General features: G+C 42.9%; 3 protein-coding genes across 4 annotated transcripts in view; 2 read left to right on the top strand and 1 right to left on the bottom strand.

Moving 5' to 3' along the window:
- slc9a7 (solute carrier family 9 member 7) overlaps positions 1-1,058 on the bottom strand; it is a 29,293-nt gene extending 28,235 nt beyond the window's left edge. Inside the window, exon 1 of the mRNA XM_083911634.1 lies at positions 709-1,058. Within this exon, the coding sequence (XP_083767760.1) occupies positions 709-988 (280 nt within the window). The 5' untranslated portion in view covers positions 989-1,058. The remainder of the gene's footprint in view (positions 1-708) is intronic.
- A 1,703-nt stretch (positions 1,059-2,761) lies between these two features.
- Positions 2,762-8,684, top strand: rp2 (RP2 activator of ARL3 GTPase). Its single transcript, XM_083940213.1, has 5 exons — positions 2,762-3,020; positions 4,088-4,756; positions 5,671-5,785; positions 6,775-6,860; positions 6,967-8,684. Exons 1-5 carry the CDS (start codon positions 2,856-2,858, stop codon positions 7,048-7,050), a joined length of 1,119 nt encoding a protein of 372 aa, XP_083796339.1. The 5' UTR covers positions 2,762-2,855; the 3' UTR covers positions 7,051-8,684.
- Positions 8,685-8,934: 250 nt separating this feature from the next.
- jade3 (jade family PHD finger 3) lies at positions 8,935-19,543 on the top strand. Of its 2 annotated transcripts, XM_083911140.1 has the most exons (13): positions 8,935-9,084; positions 12,282-12,350; positions 12,463-12,522; positions 12,615-12,697; positions 12,776-12,933; positions 13,064-13,254; positions 13,436-13,647; positions 13,919-14,086; positions 14,182-14,298; positions 15,448-15,906; positions 16,648-16,765; positions 16,873-17,517; positions 17,693-19,543. In XM_083911140.1, the coding sequence occupies exons 3-13, from the start codon at positions 12,474-12,476 to the stop codon at positions 17,701-17,703; spliced, it is 2,211 nt and encodes a 736-aa protein (XP_083767266.1). In that variant the 5' UTR covers positions 8,935-9,084; positions 12,282-12,350; positions 12,463-12,473; the 3' UTR covers positions 17,704-19,543. The 2 variants fall into 2 exon arrangements, with proteins under 2 accessions (XP_083767266.1, XP_083767265.1); XM_083911139.1 differs by having other exon boundaries at positions 16,873-19,543.
- Positions 19,544-25,251: the final 5,708 nt, after the last annotated feature.

The following is a 25,251-nucleotide window of genomic DNA, read 5'->3' as shown; positions in this document are numbered from 1 at the left end:
AATGTGGTGAACTCTGCTCTCCTTATCTTTCATTTTATGATTCTGTGGCAACCAACCGACCAAGGAAAGGAAAAACATCCCTTTTCTATTGACTGCACTTTGAATATCTAGTTAATGTGGAGGGTTAGTACAACATAATGCAAAACATGGGTTTTATACAGTTTTCTGTTACGTGTCCTCTCTTTACATCAATGTCCTCTTAAGTAGGCCTACTGAGGCATTTCAGAAGGAGACTATACAATAACAACAACTGTATAAGATTAATATTATTACCCTGTATTATAATAGTCATCATGAGATAAAACGATATAGCCTAAAAGCATTAATTGGGGTCACTGTAATCTGATTTATTACACCGCAAACATTGTATAAGACCCTCCAGGTGTCAGTCAGGGGTACAGCTGCACATACACCAGCCTAGTGGAGACACGAGGCTGAGCAGCCGACAGCACCTTCTAGAAATTAGCACCGGCCCAACCAATTAGGAGCAGTGTGAGCTGGTGGAAATGCGGAGGCGCGTCGGTGCTTCTGTTCAGACCTTCATCATCTCCGTGTCCTCAGCTGCGGCTCCTCGGTGCAGCCTCTGCACAACCACTAGGGAGACTGAATCACGCAAAACCTGCGGGGAGGCGGTGAAGGAGAGTGTGTAGTCTATGCGTGCGTGTGCGTGCGTGTTTGTGTATTCAACGGACAACCCGTGAGTCTCACCGTAAATCATTGCCAGTCCGGTTTCGTGAAGGAAACGGACCCGTCTGTGCTTGAAAAGCCATATGGTGAGAATCGTTAAGGTCAGCAGTAAAATGAATGTCAGCAGATTCACGCTGTCCTGTCGGTGACTTTCCTCAGCCTCCTTCTCGGTGGCGAGTTCTTCCATTCCTCCGTCCTCCGCCTTCAGTCCCGACACCGCGCTCAGTAATATCCACACGGGCATCATCGTGTCCAGCGCGGCGAAGACTCCGCTCCGCTTCGGCTGTCGGAGAACGTCCATGGTGCAGGATGCTGCTGCTGCTGCTGCTGCTGCTGCCAGCACACCGCCTCTATGCCATGTCACTGCTGGAGGGTACACACACAGCTGAGCCGAGCGGGGAAACAATCCGGTGATCGCAGACCGCACACTGACGAGTTCAACCTTTTAAAGGTACACCGCGCGGTGGAAAAACAAGAAGGAGCGAGGAAGCCGCCGAGAGACTGCGCTGCCCTTGTGGCGGAGAGCAGATCACACGGTCACGCAGACACCCTCCGAGTCCACCGACTACAAGGCTACTGAGTCATTGTCCTGAGATTTTGATGAATCTGCAGTTCACTGCTGCAAAACAGGAAATTCACGTAGGATGTGCTTGGACTTTCCAAGCTTTTGCAAGAAAAGTATGTGCACACACGGTTTGGATAGTGTTACAGTTATAATGGTGGGGTGAGAGGTGGGTCTCAGCTGGATGGGGGCCCAAGAGGGAACCAGAGCAATATTATTCTTATTTTTTTTTCATTCTATTTCTATGGCCCCTTAGACTTTAAAACTGCACTAATCAACAGTTAATCCAGTTATGCATTGCGCCGTCATGTGGGATTGATGGTTTCACACCGATTTAAGGACTTTACTGCCATTTTCAAGACCTATATTTCTCACTGAGGTCCTTAGTCAGTAGACTACTGCTGTGGATGAATGGGGAGAGTGAATATCTTCAATTGGATCAGTGGTAGCAACTTAAAATACATTTTATTTGGAGGCCAGTTAGTCATCACACTCACCACTTGATGTTTTATCATAGGTTTCATATAACTGTTACTGGCAGAAACTGGCAGTGGGCTGTAAAAATGTGATGCTCAGGTGTTCCTTTAATAAAAACTTTACTATATACACCAACTACTCCATCAATGAAGCAGCTTAGTATTTAAAAAAAGGAAAAAAAGGCCAAGCTTCAGAGCATCTCTCACAGAGGCATGATGGAGGATTACCTATTATTAGAGTGACCTAGTGGCTTAAGTTGCAAGCTAATCTGATGTCTGGTTGGACATGGTTACAAGTTGTTTGTTGTGCATGATTGTGTTCTTTTTTTTAGCTGTAACTTACACTCCATATTGTATACACACTGCAAATAAATCAGCTTGGCTGGTGTGTAAAACAACTCTTTTTGGTCATTTTATTTCATCTGATTATATTATTATTTTATGGATGTTTTATTGGAGCTTGCAAGTTTGTATAAGCAGCTTTTTTTGTAGCAAAAACAACAACGCCCAGAGAGGTCTTTTTAACGTGTAGATGATGGTGCGTTCATGATAATCTGCTAAATTAACAGTTTTTTGTTTTTTCCTGGGTGAGTCTGACCCTGGACATCGGTGCAAGTGCTGAGATCTTTCTAAATCAAGAGCACACTGCTTTATGATGTGTGGCTTGTAGCTGTATTTGCCACAGAAAAAAAAATACACACTATGAATGAATTTCATTATCTATAAAACGCCATGTCGTTTCACACTAGCAGCTATTATATGATGGTATACGTTAGATGAAGCCAGCATATTTAATAAAGATTATAAAGGACATCTTGTAAGTGTGTGTTTTTTTATTTAATGTATATTAAACACGCTTTGAAATATGTTTAAAAATAAAAATGTACCGGCGAACATCTCTTTTCTACATGTACCCAAACGCCTCACGAGTGCACAACTCTTCTACGTGATGTCGTCACTCCATGGACGTCTGTGATTGGCTAGTGTATCGAAGCTGGGGAAACAGGAAGCCACACAAATCTTGTCAACTCAAGTGCACGTAAGCCTCTGCCCCACAGTTACTCGCGTGCTCCCTGCTAACGTTACGGTTAGAAAGACTGGTCTTGCCCGGTCGCCGCTGAAAGACCAAAATGGGGTGCTTCTTTTCGAAAAAATCCAAAAGAAAGTCAAACGAAAAAGATGAACGTACGCCCACAACGACGACGGTCGAAACCACGACTACAAGCAACGCGGTTCCCCTTGGCAACAACACCGACGAGGCACCGAAGCAGTACAGCTGGGACAAGAGAGAAAAGGTAACGCGTATGAGCTGTAAAACACAAAGTGAAGCGATACAATCAAACCAACTCATACTTAGGGGCAAATGGAAGTCTTCACCAACAAAACCCAGTTTGCCCGACCGTTTAACACATTTTAACCTGCGTGTTAAGTCGCCTCCAGGTACCCAGCAACGCTACCTTATGTCCTCATTAGTATTTCTAACCTGAAACCAACGCTGTTGACGTGCTGAGATTGATCGATTGCGCAGCAGCATTTTTATCGCGCCACCCAGTCTCCAAATATTCCGCTTTAACATGTTAACTGTTGCATAACTATAGCCAGGGGACGCGTGCAATGCTCATTATATGTTGACAACACTCCGGAGTTTCAGGCTCAGAGCCTCGCCCTCCATGCACCCAGTCTTATCTCATTATGGGATTACAATACCGTGTAGCTGACCGCTCCACAGCTGACCACGCTTAACATGGCTTGGTCTGACATTATAGGCGTTAACTAGGCAGTGGTGCGTTGGTTCAACTTCCGTTTTGACTCAGGGGATGTTGCACATTAACTGTGGTCTACCAAATAATACGTCATGCTGTCGTGTTGTCTGAGAATAGCTTGATACACACCTGCAGGTTCTGAAATGTCAGTCATGCACGGAAAGGAAAAAACAATTGTAATGTTAGTGAAATCTAAAATAAAGTAGATCCTATTCACAATTGGTTAAAGTATGTTTAAAAATCAACTAAAAATCAGTCATGTTACTGGCTGATGGAGGGGGATCTATATCCAATACCTGTTTGGTTAAAGGGGAAATACTGTATGTTCAGCTTCATACGGTTTAGGTTTCTACTAGAACATGTTTACATGCTGTAATATTCCAAAGACGCGTTGTTTTTTCTCATTCAGAATCTCTGAATATACCCATATTATGTTTCTTAAAGACCACACCTTTGCGAAAAGCCCAGTTTGCTCTGATAAAAATCTCTTCTTCTTTTTTTTACAATAAAGGACCTTTTAAAAAAAAAAAAAAGGAAAATTTGTACATCTCTAAATATACGTTTTGAATACTCATCCAGTCACCTTTCAATTTGCTCAGGTTGATCCCAAAGACTACATGCTGACAGGGCTCAAAGATGTCACGGTGGGCCGTCTGCCTGGCAAACTGAACGGGCAGCAGTTTGTCATCCAAGACTGTGAGAACTGCAACATCTACGTGTTCGACCACTCCGCGACTATCACCATCGATGACTGTGTCAACTGCCGCATTGTTCTAGGACCTATCAAGGGCAGTGTGTTTTTCAGAGACTGTAAAGACATCAAGTGCGTGGTGGCCTGCCAGCAGTTTCGCACACGAGACTGTAAAAAGATGGAGGTGTTCTTGTGCTGCGCCACTCAGCCAATCATTGAGTCATCTACGGGTATGAAGTTCGGCTGCTTTCAGTACTTCTACCCCGAGCTGGCCTTCCACTTCAAGGACGCCGGACTCAGCATATTCAACAACAACTGGAGCAACATCCACGACTTCACGCCGGTGTCCGGAGAGAACAACTGGAGCTTGTTGCCAGAGGCTTCAGCAGTTGTGGATTTTATACCGAACCCAGACCCCGAGTCTGAATTTAAGTCTGTTCGAGTCTCCGGTGACCCCGCGCGAAGCATTGTGCCTTTGACAAAGGGAGGGAGGCGTAAGGACAGTGAAGAGTCCTGCCTCTTCATTTTCTTCGCTGGAGAATACGCCACTGCAAATGCCCGCAAACTGGTTGATGAGGTGAGAAGAATGAAAAGGACAGGAGTGTGAGGTTTCACTTAGTTGGTAATGAAGTGTTTACAAAAGGGGAAGTCTTTTTTTTTGTTAGCACTCAAGTCTTTTTTTAGTATGTGAGTGGAAAAAATGGTGGTGGTGTGGTGGTTGTGATCGTGCATGAAAGTTTCCCTAGTAATAATAACACTGATAACGTACTTAAAAGGCTGCAGAATGAATTGTTTGATAAGCAAAACCAGTGTTCACTATGCCAGCCTCCACCATGTTATGCAAGGGACGTAAGTTTAACATAGAATCCTAAATAAAGTTAAACACTGAGGAAGCTTAAGGACTAATCCAATACAAGTAGAGCAGTCTGAAGGTGGTTATCAGCCAAATCAAATGAGTTGCATTGTCAGGGAAGTGGAGTTTGTCATCCACAAAAAGTGCATTAAAGATAAAATGTCTTGTCAAACCACCCAATTCTTCATTCTGATATACAGTATATGACTCGGAGTCTAAATGCCGGCTTCTCCTCAACTGAGGCTGTTTCACGTCAATGTGGATACTGACCCAGCCAAGCAATCAAGTAGAAGTTACATTTAAATGTGTTAGATACTTTTATATGTGTAGCATTCTCTAAGTGTTTTTAATAGTATGACTTCTTTTTAAATGTTCTTTTGTTGAGCTGACTTTGGGCTTGTGTGAATTTGTATCTGAAATGTTAGGCCTCCATGCTAAGCTGACTGTGTTGCCACTTAAACATCCCAGTAATGTTTGTGTTGTTGCCAAAAAATGCATTACTCTGTCACAAAAGCATGAGACTGGATCCGCATGTAAATGGGTCTTGTTGCAATCCAGTTTAACTCCTCTGTATACGCAAAGGTTCACTGCACACCATGTATGTTTGTCTTATAACTTAATCCACCTCATTTTCACAGGCAATCGCTAAAGGCTTTGTGCTGATCCAGACGAAGGAAGTCTCAATGAAACCTGAAGATGTAAAGAGAGTGTTTCAGAACAATGCAGAGGAACTCGTGGAGTGGATCACCAAAGGTACATGTCTGTTTGTGTGATGTTTGTGAGTTTTTGTTCTGGTGCTCAGGAACTCCGATGGGTATGTTAGATCTTATCTGACAAAGTAGTTCCATTAGGTTGCTGCTACAGCTACTTCATGCTTATTTACATGAGAGTACCGGGTTGTGCCGAAATACTACAGCAGAGCAGAGTGAAACAAGCACTTTGTGTCTGAGAATGTCAAAACTGACAAAGTGGGTCAGTGTGCAAGCTTCCAAAAGGCATAAATGTTGCTATTAATAATATCTGATTTCTTAAGTTGTTATTTCAAAATCTGCTGTTTCTTTCGGATTCATTTTTCCACCCAAATACTCAAGGGTCTGTCATGCTTTAAAAAGTGAGATCTCCATGTTTTGTTTTTATCATAAGGCAGGTCGAGTTGCTATATATATATACTGTGAAAGTATCAATATAACTATCAGACAGTTATAGTGTTGTTATTGGATAATGGGAGAGGGTAAAGACACCCAAGACTCTTTTGTTTAACGGGGACATATGACACTCCTTTTCAGGTTCATATTTTCATGTATTTTAGGTGTATACTAGAACACGTTTTCATGCTTTAATGTTCAAGTAGCTCCTGACTCTTTAAGACCCCCTCCTGAAAAAGCCCAATCTGCTCTGATTGGTCAGTGTTTCTGGGACTTCTACATCTGTGCGCTCGGCGTCTCCGTACCATCATTGCAGCCGGGGAATGACTGTAATGGCACTGTACCACTTCCCACCTATAGTGTAGTTGTGACATCACAACCGTACAGAAGTCCCCATGGCTCGTTTAAAGACACGGTATCTGAAAACAGGCAGTGTGTATTTCTCTGTAGATAGGGTTTGGACAGTTTCACAGTATTTATAAGGATCCTCAACCTGCCTTATAATCAAAAAAAGACTTCTCACAATGTGGGGCCTGTGAAGTAACAGAATGTAGGACTGCACTGTAGGATTGTGACTTTCATATCTCACCGCTCAAGGTCCTGTCATCGCCCTGGAGCTTAATGGTGACGGAGTTGTGGAAGCCTGCAGGAACATCTCTAATGAAGTTTTCAGTGGGACCAAGGTAATTGCAACGTATTTGTGGCATGTGTCTTTTTTCTAGTTTTACAGATCAGTTCTCCTTGTGTAACAAACAAAATCAAACCTAGAAAATTTTTGTTTGTCCACAGGTTTTTGTGTCTGACAACAAAAATACATCCTCTCGAGATGTGGACAGCTTCTTCAACTTCGCTGACATGCAGATGGGCTTGTGAATAATTAAGTATCAAAACAAACTGCCCCCCGCCGCCATTCGGCTCAGGTTGAGTATGTGTGGCGTTTGATTATTGACCTGTTTTTGTCCTCCAAAATTAGATGGCAATGAAAAATATGAAGGGCTGCGTTTGATTAAGCCTTCAATAACACAATTTAGTCCAATCAACCACGAGTCTGCAGGCTAAAATTCATCCTCATATCATCTAAACACATGAGCTGTAACTTATCATCCATCAGTTGCTAAGAGTGCTGTGAATATTTATATTTCTATGAATGTATTCTGTGATTCTGTGGCTTTTATCGATTGTGAATGTAGCTCTTTGCTGTACATTTTTAATTTAAAACTTTGTTTTTCTTTGCTGTCTGAAACCGTCTTTGCAGTGGAAAAACCATGAGCACACAAATGCCTGAGGGAACATATTTTATATGTATGTATGTATAAATCAATGTATTTCTTATGAGATTTCTTTGTGTATGTGGTTTAGCTAAATGACATGTTTAAACCGTGTAAATTGGAGACGTGCTGTGTAGACGATAACCGCATCTTTACTGATATCTGTTAGGCCAAAGTTAAATTGTGGACGTTTGTTTCTTGCTGTTTTCATGCAGATGAACTGATCTGTTTACACTAAACAGTGTAAACACTTCTACAATGGCTGAGTGCATGATGTCGGCAACTCATGTGATCATCATTTTTATTTTGTAATATTTGTTTTATACTCTACTGAATGTTTTTGTATGGAGATTAAAGAAAAGTATGTTCTTTATCATCATTTTTAGTAAAAGTTTCATTACGAGTGACTTCATTTTGTTTGAAAGCTTTTCACACCTGTACTGTTTAAAAAGAGCAGTAGGAAACTGGTTATAGGGTGACAAACAATGGACTATAACTACAATATGGTGGTTAATAACCCGTCCTCACGAGATGGTGTAGTTCCTCTTGTCACTAGTATCAGCAACATAGTTTTATGGTTGTCATTTACAAAATAAGGTAAAGGGAAACGCTGTGTTTCCCCTTTTGTAAAGTCCCAAAGTTGAATTTGAGATATTTGACATTTTTAAACAGCTCTAAATGGAAATACTACTGTCGGACTGCAGACTTTAAGCTGGTGAAGAGTTCTGAATATCTTGTAAATATTAGAGATTTCTTTTATTTTTCAGATTAAAAACATTTCTCAGCAGCAGAGGGAATCATAGGTTTTGAATTGCTGAGTTCATTAACAACGTGCCGTCTTCCTCAGTGAGCCACAGTCGGCAGCTTTCACTTCAGCTGTTGGACTTCAACTTACTTAAACAGCATTTTCACCGTCTGCTGGCTGTCTGGGTCACTGTAGCGTGACTTCACTCAGCCTGAGCCGAGGCCTACCAATTATTCATTTATCAGAGATAGCATGCGACACTTTGCTATTTTAGTTCAAGCTAAACTAAGAAAGCAAAGAAATAAAGACAGCGTTGCTTTATTGGTCCTGTGAGGAGATATTCAGTTGTGAGTCTGATCCATCAAACTGTTTCGTACTGTTGCCTTTAAGGAAATACACATTGGAACTTCTTGTGATGTACTTTTGTATTTGTAAACCTTTTGTACTTAGTTTTTCTAGAGCCATGTATCTGAATGAATGTACTTTTGTCTGTGATTTGATGTTCTGACACTTAAAATGACACCCTGTCTTATAAAACGGCAGAGCCACATTAAAAGTTGTAGAGATTCTGAGAGCACAGTGGTGACAGACTGGTTCTTTACTGTCAGTGACCTAAATTGAGCTTAACGCCGGTGGGCAAATCGAGCGCACCCGGGCTGGAGGGAAAGCGGCGGGGTTTAGGACCCGGCGGGAGGCGCGGTACAATAGAGCTGTTGTGCCGTGGTGGTGGACAGATTGCAACCCTGGAGATTCCCACTGTGGTGGGATACAAAAAAATCCCAAATTTAATCTGGAGCGAGAACCGGAGGCTCCTTTTTTGTTTGTGTACGCTGGAAGTGTTGTCTGGACTTCTGGGTGGCGTGAATAACGCGGGCAGCGGCGCGTGGACTGAAGGTAAGATGGGAGGAATGTGAACAATATGCTCGTGTGTTAGTGGGGCTCAGAGTGCCAGGATTTACCCTGGATGGTCTCTCCAGGCCACGGGGCCTGCTCGCGTTTCTTCCGTGTTCACTACAGAAATGTTCGCGGCTATGAAGTGAGCGTGTTTCTGACACTTCCCCGGCCCCTGCTTCGGGTAATGAACCCGGCCGGGCTGCATGAATATTCGTGTTAATGGCTCTAGGAAGTGACATCTTTGTATGATGGTGGCGCCCATGTTTGATTGCAGTGCAGCTCGAGCCCGTTACAGGCCTGTGCGCGTGTGTTTGGCGCCAACACGGCTCTTTGGGCAGGCAGGGCTCGGGTGTGTTTGTCTCAAAGCACCCAGTCCACTGCTCAAAGCACCCACACGTTAGCACATGGAGGAAAAGTAAGATGCGAGGAAAGAAATGGAAACAGGGCGGAAATCACAGTTTGGTAATAGTTTCCTGTTACCCAGAAACCTCTGAGCAGAGGCTTCTTGTCAGTGATGTCATATCCGTGTGCCTCAGTCTGCAGGCCCCACTGTTTCAAACTGTATGGAGGAAGCTTTCAAGGGGCTGGAGGTGTGTCTGTAAAGAAAACACAGTAGGAATGGGACAATATGAGCATTTCATGTCATGATTATCCCAACCAAAATAATTGCAATACACGATAATATCCTGGTATTCAAAATGCACTTAATACACACATATATATATATATTGTGTAGATAGGTCACATCTTTTTTAAGTGAACATCCTTTTCAAAAAAAATTCTGTTAAACTTTATTTATAGACATCAAATCATAACAGAAGTTATCTCAGGACATAGTTTGTTTTGTTTTAGTGACAGACAATCTTGAATAGCCTAATCATAAATGATAAGGTCCCCCTGATTAAACTATAGCATGTCACAAGAAAGAGAGTTTTTGTTGTGGTTGCTAAATACATGCACAGCAATGTTAAGTGACCCTGCAATGAACCGCTTCACTTTCTACTTCTTTTAAAAGGCGACATTAAACAACTGGATGGATTCACTGTAAAACTAAATTCTACTTGATTTGAACTGTTGAACCACGGCCTGTGGCCAAATCAAAGTTGTGGTGACAGAAAAAAAAGTAACATGCTGTCAATTCACCGATCAAGACATGGTGACAATATTCATGATTATCCTTATAGTGGAAATTCATCACGATTAACTTATGTTGAGTCAGTGAGTTTTGAGTGTTTTCTTATCACAATCCGCTGTCAACTTTTCATGCAGTTGTCTCCCACAACACTAACCACAAACTACTTGTTGAAAGTAATAGACGCTTGGTCTGGGAAATATATTAATTATAGATATCATGATATGAGACTAGCTATCATCTTATATATTGGATATAAAAATGTGTGAGTTGTCTCTTCCCGGTTATAAAGGCTGCTCTACACTAGAGTAATGTAATTGTCTGAACTTACCAGACTGTTACAGCTGTTCTATTATTTCCCTTCACCAACTTTCTCCTTAGAAGCAACCTGTTAACTCCATTAAAGACAAACTTCCACTGAAATTCAAGGAGAAGTGATTTGAAAATGTTCAAAGCCATGTGTCAAAGCCTAAACTGCGAACATATGTGCATATCAAACAGAATTTTTGCTCTGAATTATATGTTGCATCTCGTTTCTTAAGGAGTCAAAGATCTTTGGTTGCACAGCTGAGTGCTGGTTTTCTTCCTCAGGCCACTGAAGTCGGTCGATTCTGAAAAATGGCAGAGGAGTATAGACTGTGTGTGTAGTGTGATCTGGGTGAAGTGGAAAGTGAGCCCTATTTCCCTTTGTTCTGTACAAAATATGATGATTTAAGGGAGATACTATTCCCTGAAATGGGTCGACTAAAGCCTGAAAAATACTGGTGTTCTGATGAACAACAACTGGAATGGTCGTTTCATTTTGGTGTGTTTTTAAAGTCGCTAACTTTATTTTAAGAGCCCGGAAAAAAAGGCAAAATAGTCTGTTTAATGTTTCCTTTGATTGGATGTTATTTGAAAAAGTCTGCTGAAAGATATCCTTTTTTTTCTCTACTATCTTCTATGTTGTTTGAAGATCTACATGCCACACTGTGGACCTGGCTTGTATGAATTTCTTGTGTCGTGTAAGCCTGTTATGCATGAAACAATAATAAAAAAAAAATCATTCCTTCACACAGAAAGAATACTATAATAAAACTATGCATATATTCGATTCATTGTTTTATCCCTGAAATATCAGAAAATAGTTAATTGGCACCCTTTTAGATTAATCCATAATTGGTACGCTCATGGCTTCATTGCTCCAGTACTTGAATGGCACAAAAGGAATGAGTTAATAAAGTCATGCTTTTATAATAGAACTGGAAACACAGTGATTATGGGTTACATTATATATCTCTACGTTTATCTTCATCCAGTCAGAATATGATATTAGCTCGCTATTTAAACAGACCAAACTTCACATTATTCATCATTTCTCCTCTGTTTATTCATGGGCCCTGAGTAACTGGACACACACTGCGTTCAGAGATGGAAACACTCATGTCAGTAGCAGATGCCAGGCGTTTGAGTGCAGCTGCACCAGGCTCTGCTGTGGAGCTGAACACACGTTGTACTGTGGTGTGTTTGTGTCCTTTTTATCTTTAAAAATAGTTAAGAAACGTCCAGTGATTTACTGTGATCACACTGAATTATGTCTGTAGCCTGTTTGGATGTCGTATTTATGAACAAACTGCCTGTGCCATTTCCCCAGCAGTTGGCATTAGTGTATTTTACTTATATGCCATAGTACATTCCCCCCTCCGACCCCTCCTGTCCTCATGGGGAATGTGAGGCATGTCCTGTCTGTTGAAACAGTGTACTGTATTTGGAGCTACTCTGGCTTTGAGTCCCTCAGTATTTTGAAACCTTTTAATGAGTCGTCCCAGTGGTTCAGTAGGCTAAAGGCACACACTGTGAACCTGTGGTGTCCCTCTGCTCTGTTTTCCTTCACTTTTAACTGTCAAATATTTAAAAGTAAATGCTCAAATTATTCACAGAATACTGGATTTATCACAGTAAGGTTTCTTTAAACCATAATATTTAGCAAATACAGATCCAACTATGCACAATAGTCACAATACATCTTTTTCTTTTACACCTACATATTTTGCTTGTTGGATTGATGTTTATTTCTTATTTGCAGACAAACAATAAAGTGGTTAAAGGTTTCACAGAGGAATCTACTAGCATGCTCTTCGATTTGAAATTTATGGTGAGTAACTGTCTCCCAGTTAAAATCATCTTCCAAAAGTTTTTTTGTCTTTTACAATCTTAAGTCCCCTAATTTGCACATCACATCATGTGTGCCCTTTCCTCTTCCTCAGGATGTTACAGGATGAAACGTCTCAGGTCCTCAAGCAGCAGCGACAGTTCTGACAATGAGAGTGAGTCTTCTGTCTACAGGACCCCATCCATAACATAAACGGTTACATTTTCTCTGCTGCTCTTTTTATTCACAACCTCTTTCTTTATTTAGGTCCCTCTACCTCTTTCTGCTCCTCCAACAAGTATGGCGGCAAACCTGGAACCCCCGCCTCCAACCAAAAGAAACCGGCTGAAGTAAGTTTTAGTCCGTGCTGAGTGTTAAACGCGAGGACCCGTGTCTGACTGACTGTGTGCCACTGTCTTCTCCCGCAGGTGTTCAGAAAAGACCTGATCAGTGCCATGAAGCTGCCCGACTCCCACCACGTGTCCCCAGAGGACTACTACCTGCTGGCAGACACCTGGAAGCAGGAGTGGGAGAAGGGGGTCCAGGTGCTGGCAAGTCCAGACACCATCCCAGAGCCGTCAGTCAGGTAACGCTGTCTGATTCCCAGAGGTCTTACGTGGGACAAGGCAGTCTAAATGTGCCACTACAACTTGATCCATCAAATGCGTTACTAGGAGCTTTGCAGCGCTGACTTTGATTGTGTCTTCTGTGTTCAGAGTGATTGTGGAGAAGCCGAAAGAGTTGCTGTACACCCAGCAGAGGAAGTACATCCAGTGCTCGAGCCAGGAGTCAACAGAACCAGGTTATGTCAACATCAAAGAGCTGGCAGAGACCATGTGTCGCTACGATCTGGACGACATGGACCTTTACTGGCTGCATGCACTCAACAGAGAGCTGGACCACATGGGTAAGGAACAGGATCAGGGGGTAATCCGCCATATTAAAACTGACATTGTGCTCTATTATGGACAGTAGAGTCAGTATCAACAAGCACACACATCTGTCTCCCTGAGCTGGAAAAAAGAGCGTTGGCGCCGCTGATATGGTTTCTCTGACCGTGCGGAGTCTCGTCCTCGTTTGTCTCCCAGGGGAGGTGTCCATAGACGAGCTGACAATGGAGCGTGCCATGGAGGCCCTGGAGAGCCAGTGCCATGACAACATGAACCACGCCATCGAGACAGTGGAAGGCCTGGGGATCGAATACGACGAGGACGTTATCTGCGACGTGTGCCGCTCCCCCGACAGTGAAGAAGGGAACGACATGGTGTTCTGTGACAAGTGCAACATCTGTGTGCACCAGGTAAACAGAACACCTCTCAACGTGCTAATATTCAAATATAAACATTTGAATACAGCTGTCAGTACCAGAAGTTTACTGGATATATGGAAGGGGATTCTTTATTTAGGAAGGATTTGTGAGCAAAACAGAATTTAGTGTCTCAGCATTTGATTTTTGATTTGACTATTTATCTCAATTTAAATTAGTATTTTCCAATTGCCAGTAACACAGTGACTTCCTTTAAGAAGCACGTCTGTCACTAAATGTTGCACCCCCGCTTCTCTCCTCACAGGCCTGCTATGGCATCGTCAAAGTGCCTGTTGGAAACTGGCTATGTAGAACGTGCGTCCTCGGCATCGACCCGCAGTGCCTTCTGTGTCCTCAGAAGGGCGGTGCCATGAAGGCGACACGTGCGGGCACCAAGTGGGCACATGTGAGCTGTGCCTTGTGGATACCAGAGGTAAATAAACAGGTGTTTCTCCTCCTCTTCCTCTGCTTTGCTCTTGGGTATAAGTGTTAAATAACCCCTCACCACGCCGTACATTCCTTCTGCAGGTGAGCATCGCTTGTCCCGAGAGGATGGAGCCCATCACCAAAGTGTCCCACATCCCGCCCAGCCGCTGGTCTCTCATCTGTAGTCTGTGTAAATGGAAGACAGGTGCTTGTATCCAGGTGAGTGCGGATCGTTTGATTTTGCTTTTGTGCCAGAATTGTCTCAGGCAACATTGGTGGTTGGGGAAAAAACAATCATGGGGCTTGGGGCTAATACAGCAAGTCACAAAATGTACATTAAAAGAATGGTTTTGTATGTTTAGAAATGCATTCATTTGCTTTCTTGCAGAGAGTTAGATGTAGGTATGAAGTCTGCCAGGCATTCTCCTGCCCTTGTACTTTTTATCTCATTTTTTTGGTCTTTTCATGCCCTTTATTAGGATAGGACTCCTAGAGATTGACAGGAAATGGGAGAGAGAGGGGAAGGGCGTCATGGCTTGGGCTTGGCACCTCCCAGGATTCTGATTGGTTTAAAGAAGTACAATCAAGCCAGAGAGTTGTTTTATCCCTATACCAGAATGATAACTGGTGCAGCCTGACCATACTCCAGCACTGACACAGCACTCTGGAAGTCTGGCAATTTGAGACTAGATAAGATGCAATGCTACAGCCAGCACCTAGTTAGCTTAGCTTGGTTTAGCTTAGCATAAAGACTGGAAACGGGATGGGGGGGCTTGTTGTCACCATTAGTTGACTGTGACACCAAGAAGGCACTGCACCCTGCCAAGAAATAGTTTTGTGTATAACCGCCCTGTATAAACCTGTTTTTGTACTGATTAAACAAACATGTTTAATAAAAAAATTAATTAATGAGCTTTAGAGGTGTTAGCTTTTGTGCTAAGCTAACTGATTGCTAGCTGCAGCTTCTCAATATATGTAGTTTTTAAAGATTATTTTAAGAAGGGGATGACGCAGCAAAGGGCCAGTGGGGTGCACGCTCTACCAGTCGAGCAAAGCTATTGTCAAACTATTCCTTAAATGTGCTAAATGCGTGTATTCATCAGGGTGGACCACTGTAAGGGCCTCATTTCCTTTCCTTTTACGTTGTGTCACTACTAAGATATTTTCTAAAGACTATGACACAACGGTCCAGATAATAATCCTGTTATGAAATAATCTATGTAAATGCAATGTACAAGTTACTGGTGAAACAGAAAAGGCAAAATATGTAAATTCTTAAATCCTACTCTTACCATAATCTTGTTATTCACAGTCGTTGGGTTTAAGTCCATACTAACATAATAACCTGTTCCCTTCCCTCCTTCACAGTGCTCGGTAAAGAACTGCACCACTCCTTTCCATGTGACGTGTGCCTTTGAGCACAGCCTGGAGATGAAAACCATCCTGGACGAAGGGGATGAAGTTAAGTTCAAGTCTTACTGCCTCAAGCACAGCAAGTCTAAAGCCGGTGAGGCTGGCCTGAGCCCAGCTCGCTCTAAACCCCCCGGTGAGGCGGAAAAGGTGGGCCAGCGGGCACAGAGACTGCAGGAGCTGCAGGAGGAGTTCTACACTCTAATCCAGCAGGAGGAGCTGGGCCAGGCCCTGGGGCTGTCTGTGCGCCTGATGGACTTCATCTATCAGTACTGGAAGCTGAAGAGGAAAGCCAACTTTAACAAAGCTCTGCTGCCCCCTAAAGAGGGGGAGGAGAACCTGGTGCTGCAGCCTCAGGAGGACAGCATCCACACGCGCATGCGGATGTTCATGCACCTTCGACAGGATTTGGAGAGGGTGGGTGCTTCTTCTGTTTTTACACAGCAGTGTAACACTCTTTAGTTCTGAGTCATGATATTTCAGGGTACAGAGCGGTATGCATATGCATGTATTATATTTTTAAGGGTTTTCTTTGTACAGAAAGGATTCACAGTTTTGTGCAAGAATTCCCATCTTGAATATTAACCAGTATAACTTATGTCCTCCTCTGCTCAAAACACAACACTGTATGTGGCAAAGATATAAATACTAAGAAACAACTATGATTTAAAAAAATATTTTACCTAACTTCCTGAACAAAATCAACATACATGTCCAGTTTTCCCCTTCTTCACTATTGTTCTGTCTGTTATGGTTTCACAACATGGAATCGCTGTTTAATTATGCAGCAGCAAAACTCTGCAGCAGGCCCTGGAAGACATGTGGAAGTAGAAAGTTAAGTGGATGCAAAAATGAAAGGGGGATTCCCACTGCAGCCAGCAAGCGAACTGCCACTTGTGAAAAATATTTATTTTCCCCGCAAGAAAACATCATAAAAATGAAGCCAACGTGACACACGAATGGCCTCAAGACGCTTTAAAAAGACTATCAAAAAGTGGCAGATGAATTTTCTGTTGGTCAACTATTTCTTATTAATTTATTTATAGAGACAGATACATAGACACCCATAGACACAACCAGCTTTTCAGACAGTATGAAATTTCTTTTTTTTTTTTAAAGTGTGGTGCTTGTTTTTATGGACATTTTCTCATTCTGCAGGTGAGGAATTTGTGTTACATGGTGAGTCGACGGGAGAAGCTGAAGGTGTTGCAGGGTAAAGCCCAGGAGCAGATGTTCAACTTGCATGTGAAGCTCATGAACCAGGAGCTCTCTGCTGGTGAGCCATGGGCTGTGCTTCAGCTTGCCAATCATGTGCTTTTGTTGCCAATATTTTGTGGTAAATCATAAAAGTCTTGAACATTATTTCGTCTTTCTCTGTTACAGGTCTTCCTTCTTCGTCTCCAGCGGAGAGTATGCTGTTTCGTCCACCTCCGAGGATAACTCTGAAGCTGAAAATGCCCAAATCCCTGAGTCTTGGAAATGGAAATCCCAGTTCCAAATCTGGTAACGGTCCGCTCTGCCCGGATAATAGCGGCAATGTTACTGAACACTCAGGCGAAGGGCTGGGTCAAGGGAAGCCTCAGATGCACGGACGTGGTCGGATAGAGGAACGCTCCAATGGGCGTCTGTCGTCCTCGAGCCACTCACGCAGCCCAGCGCTGCCCGTTAAACCCACTGGCAAACCTTTAGCCCTGCACGCCGCGCTGCACGGCCACTCATCCAACAGTAACGGCAAACTGGACCAAGAGCGGGCGTGCATGGCTAAATCTAATGGCCTCTTAGAGAAGTTTGTGGCTCAGAAGGACAGTTCTTGCCAGACACCCAGTGACCAAGACGCTTCAAATCAGGCTTTGGACAAGAGCAACTTTCGCAAGACTGCCATGGAGCACTTTGGCAGGTCCTTCAAAGAGGCAACCATTAACTTGGTACGGACCACAGAGGACCTGCGGGCCTCTGAAAAACTGTCCCGAAAGGGCTCAACCAAGGAGAGACTATGGGCTAAACCTGTGTCTGAACACAAAGTCAAAAGTGGGAGATCCTACCAGGACAGTGACGGATACTGTCCCGACCTGGAGCTCAGTGATTCAGAGCCAGAGGCCAAAGGGAGGCACAGGCGGCAGGTCGGGCTGCCTCAGCCAGACGCTCCGAGGAAAGGGGTCAGTCGTGGGAAACAGATGCTGGGCTCCAGGCACCCCATGCAAAGGTGACAGCTGACTGTTCACTCCACTCACTGCCTCCTCCGCCGCTCTCTCCTGACCTTGTGGCAGTCTTCCCAAGTGCCGGGCCGTCTCTGTGACCACGTCTCTATCAGGGACTAGACCAAGACCCAGCACTAATGGTGCCGTATAGTAGATGCAGATGCAGAAGATGCATGATGGGTATTGTCGTCACCCAGTGGGATTCATAACAAAGCGTAGTCCTGTGTTAGTGTTGGTTTGAGAGGAACAAATCTGTCAGTCTTCTGAGATTGTCATGCTCGTGGCTAGAATAACATTTTGTAGTCTGCACAACTTTGTGTTAAACACCCCTGTTCCCCGACACGCAGGTTCAAGTTGCCTTTAACTGAAACGGCTGTACATAAGATGTTCAAATTGGGATGTAAATAACGGTAAATTGAATCACACACGTCCCACTTTATTGATGATTCAAAAATGAAATCAAAACTGACACCCCAGAGGGGAGGTTCATAGTGGATTCTAGCATCTGCTGCACCTGTTTCATGCACATTGCCTGTTACAGTTAACCTGTTTTCCCACAGGTGATGAATCGAGTTGGTGACCTTTTTACATTTGTAGTTGCGGGGTCATTTTCATGAACAGAAATGCCTTTGTGCGTAGGAATGCAGTTTCACACTATTAGTGTCTTGGGCTTGCAGGTGACAGTACGTCCCGGGCAGAGATGTGTGTAAGAACGTATAATTACATTCCCTGGTCTGTCCTTCAGTAACGTAGTTGAATCTGAAACTGGTTACAGAAAAGCAAAGACTGAGTACAGATATGTAATCGATGGAGGTCAGATTGCCTTTATTACTGTCCTCAGATCATCTCACGGTCAGCCTTCATTATCACACAGATTAACCCACTTGTGCCCAAAGACTGCGTTGTTTAGTATGACGAGGGAAATTGTTCTAATTGATCTCACGTCTTGACATCTGGTTTGGACAAACTTTGGGCAAATATCTAACGTAATAACTAAAAAATCACACTTTTCTCAATACTCAAATTCAGGATTTTTGAAAACTGCCGGATAATACTTTTTACACTGCATGTGTACAAATCTTTCATATTCAACTTGTGGGCCGGTCATTATTGCAAATGAATTGTCTACAATGACCGGCTTGCTCTACATTATCCTCCTTATTGCACAGCTAGTTATTTAAGAAATCAATCATTTGAGAGAAAATATTAATTTCAAAAATGATCTACAATCAGAAATGCGTCCATAGCAAAGGTCTTTTTTTTCATAGCAGCAGCCTGTTATTCAAAAATAACCGAGCGTAGAATGCTGTCATCGACAACCATGTGATAAGATACAAACTACTCAATCGTGCTCCTTGTAGTTTTTGATCATACTACACTTAGTCTTTGGACTTCTGTATTTTTCTTATAATATAATGGAATGTATAGAAAAAAAAACATTATTCTCATGTGCCCAAAGACTTAATAAGGTATGATAAGAAAAGCTCACTTTTCAGGATTTGACCGATTTTGAAGATTTCTTCTGCCAAAGGAATTTCAAAAGTTCAGTCTCAGGCACAAATGGGTTAAATACAAATTACCTTACTTTTCTGTAACTTTTTTTTAATCATAATAAATGACCTGGAATAACTGGTTTACTAGTGCTGGACATGGTTAGGATTCTTTTGATACAGATGCCAATTCAGTACCTTAAGTGATATGTTACTTTGTATTGACTCATTTTTTTTTTTACCACAAAAAGCTTTATTCTTTATTTTAAGAAGGCATTGGTGTTTAATGGTGTCTTAATAAAAAACAACAACATGAAATTAAAAACCTGGATTTAAATAAGGATATCTGATGAATAAATAAATAATGTGACCTCTATTTGGTGTCAACTTTCTGTCCTTTTCAGCCCCAGCATTCACACAGTGTAGTGGCTGACAGTTCTTTGGCAGGAAAAAAAATACAAATCCTAACAAGTAGTTAAGACAATTTGTGAAATTTTATTTTCTCCCATTTCATTGTCATTTTACAATGCAAATACATATAATCGTACAGCTTGGCACAAGATACCCTGCACTTGTGCTAATCCTAAGAACAAGGCCAAACCAAATCACAGTTTCAAAGGAGGTCAGAGTAAGCAGATGAAGGTCAAGACCAACAGGAGTGGCATCATGACATGGGGGCGTTTTTATGCTGACATGGTGTTCACTTCTTACCCACATCACCTTTAATTAATAATATTTACTGTACTCTGTTAACTGGTCAGAAATAACTAAAAACAAAGGAATGATGCATAAGCATTGTCACGTGCTTGAAAATGTGTATTAATAGTTGTGTGTTTTGATGACAGGCAATATTATAGGTCATTTTTAGGTGACCACTCTTTCAATTTGCCATGCAAATGTTTGAGTTTATGATCATGAGAAGGTGAGTACAAGAAGGAAGGAAGAAATAAAGAATGAACGACTGACTACTGGTAGAGGTACAATAGTACCATGGTTTATCCATTGATCTGTACTGTATCAGCTATTTGGAAGGAAAGCTAGGTGGCAGCATCAACACATTTATCAACAAAAACCACCACAGTAGTGTAGCCTAGGTGGGTTGTATTCAGTGTAATAGTGCAGTGCCTGTTTTTCCAACTCCTTGGGTCCTCAGCCATACACCTGCCAAGTGTCAAGTCGATTGGATGGATGGTTCTTGAGATATGCTAGGGACAGTCATACACATACATACATACACACACACACATACAGCACTACCTATGGCACCAAGTTTGCCATGGCCACTCAGACATCATATCTATACATGTCCACCAAGTGTGGTTGCAAAAGCACAAAACGTTCAGGAGGTATATGGCAGTTTTTGTAATATAAGCCCTGCACACAGCATTTGAACAAGCTTGGAGAGGCAGATACAGCAAAACTGCACGGAACATCAAAAATCTGCAAACGTCACTTTTTCTGGTTTGGTCCAGAGGTGTTCTGTACCAAATTTGACTGAGAGTGGTAGCAAACAGTGGTGGTCTGAACACATCTTAAAAGACAAAGATAAACAAGCACAGAAATGAAATACATTCAATTCAGTTCAATATTTATTTATAGTGCCAAATCATGACAAAGGTTATCTCAAGACACTTAAGATATTAGTCTGAATGACTCCCCGTGACTTATTTATGATTTACAGACCCAACAATTCCTCCATGAGCAGCAGAAGTTGCAACTTTACATTAGTAGCTCAAACTCATATAAGCCTAAGTAATGTGATGACTGTATCTTTTTTTTGTTAGCTACTTGCAGCTGGAGCATGTTGCACCTCTGACCACACCCATCAGTGACGTCGCACCAGGTGTTTCGCCATCGACAGCTGATAGGGAAACACCTGCTGTGACGTCCCTTGTGGGGACTCGGGCAGGACTGCGGTTTCCAGCCCCGGAGAGGGGTACAGCATCGTCCCTTCTCCTCCCTCTCTGTCACACTCTGGGCTCTTTAAGAGGAGAACACGGAACATCAAAAATCTGCAAACGTCACCTTTTCTGGTTTGGTCCAGAGGTGTTCTATACCAAATTTGACTGAGAGTGGTAGCAAAACAAAACAAAACAGATTTGGACACAATTGAAAATGCCAGAAATTCACTCTAGACACAAATGGGTGTGGCTTATATGGATAGATAAACCTGGACCCACACAACCTGTGAATGTTCTCATTTGTCCAGGTCATCGTTATCCCCAATTTCAGTCAGAAGCAAATAGACTTGGTTATTTGTCTAGGAAGATGTTTCACCTCATGTACTTGTGTACATGAACTGATGAAGCCTCTTGGGTGAGGGGTGAAAATACTTCCTAGACAAATAACCAAGTCCAGTTGCTTTTGACTGAAATTGCTTTGGGGCTCGACCCGCACAGAAAAATCCAATCCAAACCCCAAAAAACGATTTGTTTCTGAGACTTCCAGTTCAAAAGTTACAGAAGTTTGTGGTTTTAGCAGCACCAGCATCCATGCAAACTGCATCAAAATTGACATAACACGTCCTTGAGTCACCTGCCAGGTGTGAAGTAGATCTCACCAACAGTTCTCGAGATATGTGAGGGACAGACAGAAAGACACACACTCTCACAGAGATTCTTTGCTCTTATAGTTTGATGTCGTTAGGCCTTTTCTACAGCAGACATGTCACCTTTCATAGTAGTGAATAATACCGTTATAATGAACGGTGTCTATTTAGTTAAGGGGGGTCAGTGAGCCATTGTGTACAATACTGAGATCCTGTAACTAGCAAAACAAGATGAAATGATAATTACTCTTTGCTTAGACCTGCTCTTTCACTGATGACGTACGTGCTGTGAAAAAGACATGAAAGAGAGAGAGAGGCAGAGACAGGAAAACTGGATTTACATGCTCTAGAGGCAGTCTGTGTAGTTTCGCCGCACTAGTTAGTGCTGTTTCAGGGTTTATTGACCTGCTGAAGAAGCCGAGAAAGACCTGACTGACCAAATAATCAGAAACAAACAGACATCCTGATCAATTACCTCTTAGAAAGCCTATTTCAGTTCAAAGGTGAGTATCCTAAAATCATTACCTATTTACAACTGTTAGCTAAGTGTTCAGATAAAAGACAGCTGCCACGTAAAATGTGTGATGGACATTTTGAGTGCTGGTTGAGTGGAGACCTCAATGACTTAAGCAGAAGTATTTAATGGAAGTTTGATCGAGGAGAAAAGGGATAAGTTAATGGGCCCTCATCAAGACAATATGATAACCCAAGTCTGTATTTCCCTCAGATCACATGCAGTACACTCTGTGGGGAGATAGGCTGTTCAGGACAGATGTCTCCTATGCGCTGGGTGCCCAGGGAGACGAGGAGTCAGTATAGCTTTTAGCAGCTACACCGAGGAGTCATCCAAAAAGGTTCTGCTTTGGCTTTCAGATTTACAATGACCTGAATGTGACACGCATCATTTCACCTTTACCCTAAGATAGAGACAATCCCTGTCAGTGGTCTATGTGGACGACATCTTTAACCCTAGCTGTGGCATATCTGACAAATATTTTCACTTGAAGACATCCGACCTCCAAAATGACACTAAAAAAAGAGAAAAAGAAAATAAGGAGAAGAATCGGTGTAGCAAAAATGTATCTTTAAAAGGTACCCAGTGCAGTATTTGACCACTTGAAGCGCTATGGAGCAATGTTTTTTCCAGTGGGTCCCCTTTTTGTTTGTACCCTGCACAGCGTAAAGACGTTCATGTGTGAGCACACGGCCGATGAGATACACATTTGCACAGGAGCGTGAGAAGAAACGTAGTGAGCGTTCATAAATCTAATCTGACGCTCTACATTGAATGAGATGTTGTTGTTCAAAGACACAGAGCGTTCTGTCTCTATGAATCATTTAGTTAAGTTAAAACACTGACAGCGCTCAGCTGCTCCAAGAGTGCGGTGCTTTTAATAACCAAACAGTATTTTCCAACAGCACTTCGAGTTTATAAACAGTCCAGTTTGTGCCAAGTGCGCTCTAGTGCCCAAAATGACTTTACGAACACCCCCCCCCCCCCCCCCCCCCGAAGAAACAACAAAGGCAAAGAAGATGCAAACGGTAACTAGTAAAATTGGATGTTAACAGCAAACAATTAAAACATTTTTAAAAAATTATTTATGAGGAAAGACATTTAGATAGATATTAATAAGTGATGGTGGGAAACTTTTGGTGTGTTCAGAAGAAATGTGAAGCAAATTTTTGTCTTGTCAATTCGGCGAGTATTTTGCAACTTGTAAATATTCAGCCTAAGGTTAGCTGTATCGTTGTCATATGTCAATGACAATGACAACATCAGCGTCAGCGTCAACGACAACATCAATGACAACGGCAACAACAACGACAATGTCAACATCGACAATGTCAACATCGACAATGTCAACATCGACAATGTCAACGTAAATATCAACGAAAACATCAACAACAATGTCAATGTCAACATCAATGAAAACAACAATGTCAACATCAACGACAATGTCAACGTAGTTATATCAACGACAACATCAACGACCACAAGAACAACGACAACTTTAACAACAATGTCATCATCAACAACAATGTCAACGTAAATATCAACGACAACATCAACAATCTAAATGACAACGACATCGACGTCAATGACAAAAACGTCAATGACAACAACGTCAATGACAACAACGTCAATGACAACCACGTCAACGACAACGACAGCGACGTCAACGACATCGACATCAATGACAACAACGTCCACGACAACGACGTCCACGACAACGACGTCAACGACAACGACGTCAACGACAACGACGTCAACGACAACGACAGCGACAACGGCAGCGACAGCAATAACGACGTCAAGGGCAACAGAAACTGCAGCGGCAACCAGAGGCTGGAAACAAGTAACAAATACATACTTTCAGAACTTACCAAGTAGTCCCTCTGCTTTCTGTCCTGTCTCTGTGCTGGTGTGAAGGCGTAGAGCTCCTGACGACCAGACACCATTTCTGGTTCTCTGACATCAGGGGAGTCTCTACTCGTAGGCTCTCCAGCGCCACACAAATTTATCGCTCACCTTAAATCATTTTAACTCGCAACTGGGGTCCATTCTATCGCCCTGCGCCAATTTGCATCTCTTCGTCTGGTCTTATCTTTGCATTGACTTTGGATGCGTGGAAACTCTGCTTTGTGTTTGGTCTGAACACATCTTAAAAGACAAAGATAAACAAGCACAGAAATGCAATACATTCAATTCAGTTCAATTTTTATTTATAGTGCCAAATCATGACAAAGGTTATCTCAAGACACTTAAGATATTAGTCTGGATGACTCCCCGTGACTTATTTATGATTTACAGACCCAACAATTCCTCCATGAGCAGCAGAAGTTGCAACTTTACATTAGTAGCTCAAACTCATATAAGCCTAAGTAATGTGATGACTGTATCTTTTTTTTGTTAGCTACTTGCAGCTGGAGCATGTTGCACCTCTGACCACACCCATCAGTGACGTCGCACCAGGTGTTTCGCCATCGACAGCTGATAGGGAAACACCTGCTGTGACGTCCCTCGTGGGGACTCGGGCAGGGCTGCGGTTTCCAGCCCCGGAGAGGGGTACAGCATCGCCCCTTCTCCTCCCTCTGTGTCACACTCTGGGCTCTTTAAGAGGAGAGCCTCTCTGCATCTGCTGATCTGTCAGCAGGCTCGGCGCCGCCCTCCCCGCTCACACTCGGCTCTGCTGCACCTCCGGACATCGACAAACAGCCGGTGCACTGAGGAACTCGCTCTCGTGTCGGTGCACCTGAAGCAGCCGGCAGAGCATACGTGGATACCCGATCGCCATGGATAATCGATAAAGTAAAATGCGCCGGGCCCACCGTCCTCGTCATCCCGGACTGTGCAGATGTAAAAGGTACCCAGACAGGGACACCCGGCCACGCTTTACCTCCGGATCCCAGCGTACATGTTTTATCCACAGCCATGACATGTTGTAACGCTTCGGGATGGACTTCTTCTGGCACACGCCTCTAGTTCCGTGTTTGTCCAGTGTGGTGGTTTGGCGAGTGGAGGAGG

This window comes from Echiichthys vipera (genome assembly GCF_963691815.1).
Source record: "Echiichthys vipera genome assembly, chromosome: 3".
NCBI classification, from domain to species: domain Eukaryota; kingdom Metazoa; phylum Chordata; class Actinopteri; order Perciformes; family Trachinidae; genus Echiichthys; species Echiichthys vipera.
Note: the sequence above shows the minus strand (reverse complement) of the source record. Positions and strands in the feature narration are given on the sequence as shown.

Bases quoted from the DNA above. Each gene is read 5' to 3' on its own strand.
- rp2 (XM_083940213.1), top strand. From the start codon at position 2,856: ATGGGGTGCTTCTTTTCGAAAAAATCCAAAAGAAAGTCAAACGAAAAA. The intron at 5,786-6,774 runs GTACATGTCTGT...TCACCGCTCAAG, and splicing joins CGTGGAGTGGATCACCAAAG to GTCCTGTCATCGCCCTGGAG. The intron at 6,861-6,966 runs GTAATTGCAACG...GTTTGTCCACAG, and splicing joins AAGTTTTCAGTGGGACCAAG to GTTTTTGTGTCTGACAACAA.
- jade3 (XM_083911139.1), top strand. From the start codon at position 12,474: ATGAAACGTCTCAGGTCCTCAAGCAGCAGCGACAGTTCTGACAATGAG. The intron at 14,299-15,447 runs GTGAGTGCGGAT...CCTCCTTCACAG, and splicing joins AGACAGGTGCTTGTATCCAG to TGCTCGGTAAAGAACTGCAC. The intron at 15,907-16,647 runs GTGGGTGCTTCT...CTCATTCTGCAG, and splicing joins TTCGACAGGATTTGGAGAGG to GTGAGGAATTTGTGTTACAT.